This window comes from Delphinapterus leucas, chromosome 7 (assembly GCF_059928025.1).
Source record: "Delphinapterus leucas isolate spDelLeu-1000000601 "Yukka" chromosome 7, BTC_Dleu_Yukka2, whole genome shotgun sequence".
Lineage (NCBI taxonomy): Eukaryota > Metazoa > Chordata > Mammalia > Artiodactyla > Monodontidae > Delphinapterus > Delphinapterus leucas.
The window spans coordinates 24,893,895-24,906,315 of record NC_143135.1 but is presented as its reverse complement, the minus strand read 5'-3'; the positions used below and the strand labels follow the sequence as shown (position 1 = coordinate 24,906,315).

Below are 12,421 nucleotides of genomic sequence, written 5' to 3'. Positions count from 1 at the left end.
TTCCAGTGCTCAGAGACTTTTCACCCCAGCAAATCCATAAGTTACATCCATTCATTCCCACAGTGGTGTGTACATTCCGGACCAATGACAAACTTCGCTTTTCTCTCTTTGCAGTGGACTCCTCGGTGTCGCCCAAGGCAGAACCAACAGCAGCAACCATGTTGTTTCTTCGGAAACCAAGTCCACTGGTGCTGTCTGCAGCCCTGGTTGCTAAGGGCGCCGGCAGCAGCCCTTCGGCCGTGGCCTCGGGATTAGTCAAGAGCAGCTGGACCACTGCTGTAGCTAAAAACGTCACAAGCAACGCAGCATCTGGCCCAAAGGCGACACCAGGGGCAGCCCATCCAGCCTTCTCGTTCACGCCGACCTACATGTTTGCAAGAACAGCACACACCGTGAGCACTCCCATGGCCATGCAAGGGAACACGGGCACTGCCTCTGGCCTGTTGTCCACAACACACCTCCCCAGGAAACCACAAGCCATGTACACGGGCTCCCTGAACCCCACCAACCCAGACATGCCCAAGGTGTCCACCGCACACCCGCTGACAATCACGGCAGCCTTGACGTCCATCACTGCACCAGTAAGGGCCACCCGGATGCCGCCTTTGTCAGCAGAAAACGCAGACGCCGCTCTTCCCTCTGTGTCCATGGCCATGGTCACAACTGGCAAAATGGCATCCAACCTGGAGTGTCAGATGTCCAGTAAGCTCCTGGTGAAGACAGGTAAGAGTCCACTGTCCTGATTTGACTTGAAAGCAGCAAGTGCATCGTGGCCTCAGAGGTGTAGCGGAATTATTAGATTTCTTTGAGATCAGTGGTTCTCAACCAGGGGGCGATTTTGCCCCCCTGCCCAGCCACCAGGGGACATTTGGCCATGTCTGGAGATGTTTTTGGGTGTCTACAACTTGGAGGGTAGGGAGGGTGTTACGGGCATCTAGTGAGTTACAGACCGGGGATGCTGCTAAACATCCTACAGCGCATGGGACAGTCAGGCAACAAGGAACGATCCAACCCAAAACATCGGTAATGCCGAGGTTGAGGAGTCCTGATCTTTATCGAGTGACAGAGGAGAGGAGCATCATGTGACATGGATTCTAGTCTTGGGATCCATCCTGATATCAGAGGCCCCTGGGAAACCAGTTCTGCCAGTGAGTCTAAGACAACAAATGTACACCAAAGTTTGCGTGTAGAGACCTCGGTGATGTCTCACACGCGTGAATGATGTGATCGGTAAAATGCAGAATCTTGGGAAGGGCTACAGAACTCAGAAAGGCTTTCTGTCATGTATTTTCTCAACCAGCAGATACTAACAGTACAGCTACCGTACACTATGTTGGCGCCCAAGATTTCTTCTGATGTTAAAAAGGAGACCTTCTTGAAAAAGTCGCGTAGATGCTGTCTTTTTTAGCCCCCGCCTCTGAGTTGCAGCAGACGGGCCAGGAAGGCACAGGATGCTTTAATAGTGTGGCAATGTCTGCTATAAAAAGCATTAGACACGTTATTTGAAAGAACATGCCAGTGTTGAATGCTCACGTCCCGCCTTCCTCTTCACCCCGCAAAGAATTAAATGAAATTATCTCTTGAGACGTGTCTTATTCTAAAATGGGAAATTGTGAAACTAGGCAGAGCAGAAAGCACAGTATCTTTTTCAGTTTCTCAAGCAGTTATACCATCTGGTTTTCCACATCCCAGCCACCTAGGTGCAGAAATCTGGAACATTCTCCCCTCCCTCTTCTTCACAACCTCCCTTCACCCCAGCCACCCCCAGTCAACGACCGGTTCCTTCCAGTTCTACCTCCTAAATACCTCTTCCCTCCACCCTCACTGCCGCTTCCCTGGTTCACACCGTCACCATCGCTCACCTAAATTTCTGAAACCACAGCTAGATTTCTCTATCTGCCTGCAGACTTCCCCCACCCTCCAATCTGTTCTCCAGTCTGGAGTCCAGGGAGCCTCCTAAAATACATGCCTTTGCTTTAAACCCTTCATTTCCCACTGCCCCAGGACCGAGCCTGATACTGTAGGCTGAAATATTCACTTCTCTCCCCTGTGCCTTTGCACTTGGTCTTCCCTCTGCTGAGAGTGGCTCCCTCCGGCCTGGGCCTGGTTCTCGCCCATCATCCTCCAAGACTCAGTGGAAGCGACAGTTCCACCCGGAAACCTTCCCTGATCCCCACCCCCTTGCCCAAGTCAGAGCTGGATCCTTCTCCAAGGGCCTCCAACCACATCCTAGGCTTCCGTTCACACAGCACCTGTCACGTTCAATCACAAATGCCTCTTCTCCATGCCAGGTCTCCATTCCTGTCTCTGTCCCGCTTGTGGGATGAGGACTGCACCTCCCGATGCAGGGTTGATTTAGGCTGTTTTAGGATGCAGGGCCTGCAGTTAAGGAGGTTCTCAGGGATGCTGTTCCAGGAATTTCCTTGCATGCAGACCGGTCAGGGGCAGGCAAGGCTTAGCCTGGCTTTCAGGGTCAGAGGCAGCGTTGGTCAGAAGTGAAGTGCCACCAGCATGCTAGCTCTCTCTCCACTAGGGCCACACAAATGGCTGGGGCCTTCTTTCCTTAGGACTTGAGCGGGACCAACGGAGCTGCTGCCCCATTGGTTGGACCTGTGCCCACTAGCTTTGCTCAGAGCCTGTAGGAGGTGGTGGGTAGCTGGGGAGGAGAGGAGGGCTCATTAATTAGGAGGTCTGCTGCCTTATGCTGATTGCATGCTTCTGTTTCGCCCCACAGTTCTCTTTCTGACCCAACGGAGGGTGCAGATCAGTGAAACCTTGAAGCTTAATGTAGCCAGAGGGCTCACACAGGCATTGCGGAAGGCATTTCACCAGAATGACGTCTTGGCCCATGTAAGCCCCCTGCTTTTGTAACCAGGCTCATCTGTCTCTTCCTCTTGGGTCCAGAGTCTGTTTAGATTGTTTTCCTCCTACCTGGGTACCATAGCCACAACAGAAGTAGGATCTTTCATCATTTGGGCAAATAGCTAATGCATGGTAGCTGGAGAAGGTCAAATTCTGAGATGGAAAATTGAGGATAATTGCCTTATGTCTAGTTTTTTTTTTTTTTTTTTTTAAGCCTGGAGGTTCTGTTTTAAATTGTCCCATTATCCTGTTGTTTGGGGAAAGTATTTAATTGTGTCAGTGTAATTTTGCAGAAATCATCCATTGTGTTTTTCCTTTATCTTCCTCACCATTGTGAACAATTAGTGATTTATTTCTGGACATTTAAAAATTACTCTGACTTGTAAACTGAGTCCACCTGTGCTTGAATTGCCAGCAGCAGATAGGGAAGTAAACATTTTTTTTCTCTAAACACTTTAATGCCAAGAACTATTTAACAACCACTAGCTGATTTTGATGGCATATCTAAGTGATGGAAGCCTTGCTTTACACCCTTTTGGTTTGATTCCAAGTTTTCAAGCAGTAGATGTGATTGGCAGTCAGTGGACAACCCTTTACATCACTAAAAAATATTGCTCTCACTTCCTCCTTTGATGCTTTGTGCCCCAGCTGCATTCAGATTGGGGTCCTTCCCCACCACCACATGAAGGACTAGGAAGGAGATTGGGCACACAGTTTATTGGTCATTGTTAATCTCTTTTATGTAATTCTGAAAAAAAAAAAAAAAACAGAAGAAGGAGAAATGCTCTCCACAAGAGGCATCTGTGGTTTCTGCACCAGAAACTTTATTTGAAAGTTGAAAATGTGAATGCTTCCATGTGATTACCTGAGAGAGTTTTCACTAAACTTTGGTCGTTTGCAAATTACCCTCACAGCTTTTGCCTTTTTTGCATATCATCACAGACCGCTGTGACAATTAGTACATGTTAGTTTTTTTTTAAATCAGCTTTTATTTAAAAAACACTTAAGATTGGGATTGACATACACTACTGTATATAAAATAGATAACTAATAAGGACCTGTTGTCTAGCACAGGGAACTCTTCTCAATACTCTGTAGTGACCTATATGGGAAAGAATTTAAAAAGAGTGGATATATGTATATGTATAATTGATTCACTTTGCTGTACACCTGAAACTAACACAACATTTTAAATTGACTATACTCCAAAAAGTTAAAAAAAAGAAAACACTTAAACATGTTTCTGTTGAAAGGATGTTTGATATTACCACCATAAATGGCAATCAGGATCATTTGCCACAAATAAAAGGTAATCATAAAAAGGAGAATAGGGAGTTCCCTGGTGGTCTAGTGGTTAGGATTTGCACCTTCACTTCCATGGCCCAGGTTCAATCCCTGGTCAGGGAACTGAGATATTGCAAGCCGAGCGGTGTGGCCAAAACTTTTAAAAGATAAAAATAAAAATGAAAATAATGGAGACAGTCTGTTAAATTCAAGCTAGACATTGTTGCTTACAGAAGGCATTAAGGCTGGGCCTGGTGTTCCTTTGTTTGTTTAAAAATATGGTTAGCAAGGATTAGAGAGGTGTTAAAAGTCAATTATCCTCAAACTGAAACCTGCTCCTTGAGGTGATTGGAAGGGTTGGAATGGGAGTAACTTTCTTGCTGGGTGACTTGGTGGCATTTGGTGCTGAGTCCATGTTCCATCCCGAAAGTCACCTAAAGTCACGTTGAACACCGCCTTTAGGTAACAACGTGCTGGGGAGCACACAGTGTGGAGGAAGCAAAGGCATACCCAGCCTGCTGCAAAATCAATTGTCTTGGTTTCTTTGGCAAATACACATGACACTCCTAATGGAGATGCAAGAATAAGGGGGAGGAAAGCAGGTGTTAAAAACACCCTGAACTGCTGATATAAAACACTAAGAAAACAAAACAAAGTAAGAATAAAATCGAAAGTCTCAGAATCTTCCGGTTGGGTCAGAATGAGCTCAGATCATCAACATCCCTTAGGACTCAGCTGTAAGAGAAACTCTCCATGGCCCATCCCTGCCTTGGTCTTGAACCAGTCACAAGCTAAGAATGGAGTGAAGTCTGAACAGTTCTTCTCTCAGCTTCTAAAGAAAGGAATTCACCTCATTTACTACCTGACCCCTGCCCTGAAGGGCCTCCACTTAATCTATCTCTTCTGCCTTTTAATGTTTATAAATGATGAGAAATATGATACAGCTGTTTTTCCCAGCATCCCATTCCCTGGAAATCTCTTTTGCCTGCCGTCTCCTGCCTGCCTTCCTGGGTGCTAATTGATGCTCACAGGATTATACTGAGGCACTTAAAGAATAATAATAAAAAAGAAAACCCCACATTTAATTCTATTCCAGAATTAAATTAAATATAGATTGAATCCCATATCCGTAGGTTCAATATAAACTATATTTTGTTGTATTCTTGTATTTTGAGACTTGACAATCCCCATAGGCTTATGGGATTGTTAGAATATTTGTCAAATGGGAGTATCCTATTACTTAGCCATGCTGAGTAACAGTTGTGGTTCTAAGAAACACCAAGAAGAACTTAAAGTACCATGGAAATGAACACTGAGTTCTGTGGGTCCATTTGTTTTGTAGGTGGACATTCTGGAACATTCTCACAACGTCACTGTTGGTTATTATGCTACCAAAGGGAGGCTGGTCTACTTGCCTGCTGCAGTGATTGAAACGCTGGGCATTTATGGGATCAGCAATGTCACTGCAGATCTGAAGCAACACATCCCAGCCTTGCAGTCTGTGGCAGTACTTGCCTCCCCGTGGACTCCCCAGCCTGCAGGCTACTTGCAGCTGAAAACAGGCAAGTAACTCAGAAGTAAAGGATTCCTATCCGTTCTGGGATCAGCGGCGGTACCAAGAGGACACCTGTTTGAAAACTCCATCACTGGCTGCTCTGTTATTTCTTAGAGTCATTGTGTACCTTCCTCCAAGGGCCTTGCTAATCAAATGTCCAAGTTCCCTGCACAGCAGCCTAAACTTTTCCAACCTGGACTCATTAGAAATATTCCTTCACAGGAGTCTTTCTTCCCAATTTATATAATTATGAGTATATCGTACTTGTGAGCATCATATACTGTATTTTTTTTTTTTCCTGTATTAGCAATGGATACTGAGGAGAGTTGAGCGTCCATAAAATCTGTGCTTTGCGGCAACACATTCCAGATGCCCCTGAATCAGAATCTCTGAGCTTAGGCCTTGGAATCTTTCTTTCAAACTCCCTGGTGACTCTGATCTGTGGTTTGTAAACCACAAGAGTAGAGGAACCATTGAAATTGAAAGACTCAAACAACTTAGTCATGCAGGCCAATTGATTGTTTTTTTCCCCTCCAAAGAAATAGAAGACATGATCACTCTTAAGCCATTCTGTTGTCTTGGAGCAGATGTCTCCATATGCCAATCAAATGAAATCACAAAATCCTTTGCATTGGAGGGAATCTCAGGTTAGATCCTGCTTTTAATTCTTCTATGTTATAAATCATTTTAAGAGCCACTTCCAAAACTGCAACTGTCCTTATTTGCCTGATTTCTCTGACGTAAAATCATGCCGTTTTATATCATGACTGCTATTAAGTTCAAGGAACTAAGACACAGAGCTTTGGTGAGCACTGATTTATTACTCTCATTCTAGTGCTACAGTTTGTGAGCCAGTCGGACAACATACGGTCCTGCAAGTTTGCTCAGACGATGGAACAGAGGCTACAGAGGGCCTTCCAGGACGCCCAGAGGAAAGTTCTGAATACTAAAAGCAACCTGACGATTCAGGTAAGGAGGAGGGTGCTTCAGCTGTGTAGTTGACAGAGGCCAACCGGAACACAAATGTTGGCAAGAAGTGATTTGGTCCCGCATTTCAAAGCTGCCTGGTGTAAATGTAACTTTGTACTTCGGGCATGTGATATCAACAGGAGAAGGTGCCACTTTGGGGCCACCGAGTTGAGTCAGGCCTGGCAATGATGAGGATGTCTGGGGTGTGGTGGTCATGACAAGGGAGATGCTGTGACACTGTGTACCTGCTGTGATTTGGGATTTAATATTTATTTTCCCAAAGCCTTTCTTGGGAAGGCTTGAAGCTTCCTTAAGCCTTTCTAATACATTTATTATTATTATTATTTATTTTATTTTTTTTTTGCAGTACGCAGGCCTCTCACTGTTGTGGCCTCTTCCGTTGCAGAGCACAGGCTCCGGACGCGCAGGCTCAGTGGTTTTAAAATTGACATTTAGCATAAGTGAATTATCAGCAAAGCCGATATGATGTGAAAAGCATACATTTTAATTTGAATGAGCAGTCGTCCTTTTCTAGATTCACCCAAAGTATATATGGAAGTATCTCATTATGATCTGGTTCATATTAGACTAAGATCTAAAAACATGTCACAGACATAAGATTTATGTAAGGAGTGTGACTCAGCTCTTTTTTCTTTCTGTTTGCATTTATGATCCTCACAGGTACATGAGTCTTATTGGAGCTTGGCAGTGGAACATATTCTAATTATATTCAAGAAGCACAGACTTATCGACTAGCTTCTCTTTATCAGGCACTGGAAGGGACACCAAGATAAATAAGCTGCCCTTGGCCTTAAGAAGCCTCTCTTGTGTTGTCGTATGATAGTCAGGGGCCGTGAGATGAAACTTTATAAAGCAAGTAACAAACATTCCTTGGAAAAGACTACAATGGGCAATTAGATAATTGCATCTAAATAGATTTTAGATGCTCTTGAACATATCCACAGCTTTGGGTGAATTGTTTTATTAACCTTCTTTCACTTTTTGCCTTGGCTGGCAGGAAGCCCAGAGCCAAAGTTGTTGTGTGGATTTAGTAACCCTCTAGGCCCCTATATCATGCATAGATTGCTACATGCTAATCATCCCCCCAGGGTTGTCTTTTTTTTTTTGCGGTACGCGGGCTTCTCACTGTTGTGGCCTCTCCCGTTGCGGAGCACAGGCTCCAGACGCGCAGGCTCAGCGGCCATGGCTCACGGGCCCAGCCGCTTCACGGCATGTGGGATCTTCCCGGACCGGGGCATGAACCCGCGTCCCCTGCATTGGCAGGCGGACTCCCAACCACTGCGCCACCAGGGAAGCCCCAGGGTTGTCTTTAATCTGTTTTTTCAGGACCTGGTTTTGTAATTAATAAATTACCATTTTATTGTATTAAATGTAATTTGTGGGGCACCTTGGATCTTTTGTGGAATAAGACCATGTAAATATTTAATTTGTTCAGAGAGTCATCAAAAAAGTGACTTGATTATTTTTTACTTGTATAACATTGATATTAGGGGCTAGAGTATAGTAGACTCAGTTAGGACTTTCTGATTATAAGCAACAGACTCCAAGCTCACAGGCTTATGCAAAAAAGAGGAAGCGATTGGGTCATGTAACCGAAAGGTTCACAGCTCCTTACTTCAGGAGCAATTGGATCCAGGTGCTTACATGATTTCTTCATGACGTTCTCTCTTCGTCTCTTGGCTTGCCTTGCTCTGGGCGGCATCATCCTCAGGCCCCTGACACCTCCAGGTTTGCCTCATCCTTATTACTTACAGTCTCATGGATCCAGAGTGCCTTTTTTGTGTCATTCCAGTCAAAATCCTGGATTAGTTTTCATTGAACCCTCTTGGATCACGTGCCCATTTCTGGACCAGTAACTGTGGTCGAGGATATGCAATATCCCAGTCAACTAAGTCTGGCTGAGATGCCCACTCCTGGAACCTGAGTGGGACAACTGCAACGAAAGCACATGAACTGATTGGAGAGGAGGAAGTGTTTCCCCAAGGAGAATTGTGGTGCTGACAAGGAAGAAGGGAGAATGGATACTAAGAATGAAAACAACAGCTTTCCATTCTGTCAGCGTTGTGGGTCTAATTAGCTAAATAAATCATGGCATGAGTGAATGGGAAGTAAGAGATACGGTCAGAACCCATACAAGTCTAAGCGTAGAGGGGTAATGGGAAAGTATCCCCTGCAAGGCACAAGGCATGACTATCAAGGAACAGTGATATGACCTTGGTTTCAGGCCTGTGGATCTCTTCTTATTTATGAAGTTGTTGTTAAGCAGCCCCCAAGAATGGTCACACTTTTCTTAGCTATAAAAAAAAAAAAAAAGAGTACAGTAAAGAAAACACAAATAAATGGAAAGACGTTCTGTGCTCATGAATTGGAAGACTTAGTATTGTTATGATGTCAAGTACTACCCAGAATGATCCCTGTGCAATCCCTATCAAAATTCCAGTGATGTTTTTTGCAGAAATAGAAAAATCCATCCTAAAATTCACCTGAAATATCAAGGGACCCCAAATAGCCGAAACAATCTTGAAAGAGGAAAACAAAGTTGGAGGTCTCACACTTCCTGATTTCAAAACTTAGTGCAAAACTCTGGTAATCAAAGCAGTATGTTACTGGCATAAAGACAGACATATGGACCAATGGAACAGAGTAGAGAGCCCAGAAATAAACCCTTACATATATGGTCAAATGATTTTTGATGAGACCATTTGGTGGGGGAAGGGACGGTTTTTTCAACCAATACTACTAGGAAACTGGATCTCCACAAGCAAAAGAATGAAGTTGGATCCTCACCTAACACTGTATACAAAAGTTAACTCAAAACGGATCAAAGACCTAAATGTAGGAGCTAAAACTGTAGGACTCTTAGAAGAAAATAGGGGAAAAAACTTCATGACATTGGATTTGGCAGTGATTTGTTGATATGACACCAAAAGCACAGGTAACAAAGGAAAAAATAAATAAGTTAGATGTCATCAAAATTAAGAACTTTTGTGGCTCAAAGGACATAATCAAAAGGCAACCCACAGAATGGGAGAAAATATTTGCCAATCATGTATCTATAGGGGGTTAATATCTAGGATATGTAAAGAACTCCTACAGCTCAGCAAGAAAAAAACCAAACAACCCAAGTAAGAAATGGGCAAAGGACTTGAATAGACATTTCTCCAAAGACGATATACAGGTAACCAATAAGCACATGAAATGATGCTCGACATGACTAATCATTAGGGAAATGCAAATAAAAACCACGAAATACCACTCACACCTATTGAGGATGGCTATTATATAAAAAAATAGAGAATAATAAGCATTGGTAAGGAGAAATTGGGACTCTTGTGCACTGCTGGTGGACGTGTCAAATGGTACAGCTGCTGTGGAAAACAGTATGGCATTCCCTCAAAAAACATAGAATTACCATATGGTCCAACAATTCAGTTTCTGGGTATATACCCAATAGAATTTAAACCAGGGACTTGAACAGATATTGGAACACCGGTGTTCATAGCAGCATTATTCACAACAACCAAAAGGTGGAAGCAACCTAAGTGTCCATCCATGGGTGAATGGATAAGTCAATGTGGTATATACATGTGATGGAATATTATTCATCCTTAAAAAGGAGGGAAATTCTGGCACAGGCTACAACATGAATGTACCTTGAGGACATCATGCTAAGTGAAAGAAGCCAGTCACAAAAGGACAACTACTGTATGATTCCACTTATAAAAAGTATTTAGTTTTGTCAAATTAATAGAGAGAGAAAATAGAATGGTGGTTTCTAGGAGCTAGGAAGAGGAAGAAATGGGGCGTTATTTAGTAGGTACAGAGTTTCAGTTTGGGGTGATGAAAAAGTTTTGGAGATGGATGGTGGTGATAGTTGCACAATAATGCGAATGTACTTAATGCCACTGAACTGTACACCTTAAATGGTTAAAATGTAATGTGTATTTTACCACAAAAAAGTATGAAACTAATATAATGTTGTATGTCAATGATGTCTCCTCAATAAAAAAATTCTCATCTGAAAAAGTGTATAACTTACCTGGTCGAGTGTAGTATGTACAGAGATACCATACTGCAAGCTCTTTGGGAGCCAGTGAGATTTAGTTTTGTTGAAAAGCAAAAAAATAGAGTGTTCGGAATAGAGATAAAGGTTGCAAAGTTATTTTAGTTATTATTTTTTTAGGTGACAGTGCAGTGAGGTCTTTTGAATTATTCAGAAAGAAGTGCCTTTTTTCTTGGTACCTTGGGAGAGGCATGAATATCTGTGGCTAAACCACATTCCAGAAATACTGTTGGAAAGGAAGTAATAGTTGACCAGAAAAGTTGACTCTGTATATCGTTAATCATGGGACTCTAGCTACTGTGTTAGAGAATTTAAAAGGAACTTCCACTTATGGGAACAAGGTCGAAATAACATGAAGAAGCTATTCTTGACGGTCTTCTTCAAAGTAAGGTTTAAAAGGAACGTTGCAGAGATATTTATGTCTGAGCACACAAAGGTCTGGGACAGACTGGGTATCAGTTTCCAGCAGAAAGAGAGGACACATTCAAATGAAGATAATTTGAGGAAAGTCCAATGAAAAGGACTTTGTAGAAGTGTGGGCGGGCTCTAGGGAAACCACAGGGACAGTGCAGCTGCCAAGGCTGTGACAGTTGGGGCTGATGCGGTGAGAGGAGCCAGCAGTTGTGGGAAGCCTGAGGCCAGAGCTGCCCAGCGTGAGCTGTGACCCCACGGGAGGGAGTCCCTGACGCCAACTCTGACCTCACTCTCCTCCTTCTCTCCCACATCCTCCTGAGCTCCCTGCAGCTGAAGCCAGGGGGCCAAGGAGCCCATTGACGTGGTCCACAGGGGTCTGCCTCTGGGGGCGCTGAGCAGAATGAGGGCAGGGTGGCAAATGGATCTGGAGGGGGAAGGGGCAGACGCCAGCACAGAAGCCCATAAAGAGTGTCTCACCAGGCAGAATGCCTTCCTACCGCATCTGTTTTTCAAAGCTCATCTGTGGGATATTTTTATGTATACATTGACCTATAAAAGTCTCATTTCCTCATAACTAAAAAACTGACTTAGACAAGATTCGAGAAGAAAACCACACCATCTCATAGTAATATTAACATGTTTTACATTGAATTAATAGACCACGAGGAAATGGAATCTCTCTCTAAAGAAGCTGTTTTCTGTTTCTGAATTCTTCTTGTCATCAGGTTCGGTCACGCTGTCCATGACTAGGTTGATGATGGACGGTGTGCATCCCCTGTCCTTTCAACTTTAAAACCCCCGTAAGTTTGACTCAGGCTTTCTCTGTCTGGGCAGTTGAGTCCTTCTTAAATTTACCATTCCTATGCTCTGTTGTGTATTTTCAGAACCATAAAAGTAGCCTGAGACCATTTAGCCCCTGGAAAAGATACACACACCAGTGGTTAAAACCCGAAGTCAGGCTGCCTGGGTTGGAATCCTGTCTCCGTCACTTATTAGCTGTGTGACCTTGGGCAGGTCCCTTGATCATTCTGGGCTTCAGTTTCCTCCTCTGTAAAAGGGAGTCATAACAGGATACACCTCCTAGGGTTGCGGTGAGGATTAAATGAGATCATGTGCCCTTAGCACGATGTCTGGCATGTAAGCAAGCAATCTGTAAGTGACAACTACTGTTATTCTTATCTCTTCCTTGCTCTCTTCCCACCTCCCTTTCATTCCTAACCTCAACTTCTCCTTAAACTTCTCCTCCCACGGCC

At 43.8% G+C, this 12,421-nt stretch overlaps 1 protein-coding gene across 1 annotated transcript in view; it reads left to right on the top strand.

Moving 5' to 3' along the window:
* KIAA1549L (KIAA1549 like) overlaps nt 1-12,421 on the top strand; it is a 281,195-nt gene that overhangs the window by 151,181 nt on the left and 117,593 nt on the right. Inside the window, exons 3-6 of the mRNA XM_089914969.1 lie at nt 115-723; nt 2,735-2,850; nt 5,489-5,708; nt 6,537-6,670. Of these exons, the coding sequence (XP_089771095.1) occupies nt 115-723; nt 2,735-2,850; nt 5,489-5,708; nt 6,537-6,670 (1,079 nt within the window). The remainder of the gene's footprint in view (nt 1-114; nt 724-2,734; nt 2,851-5,488; nt 5,709-6,536; nt 6,671-12,421) is intronic.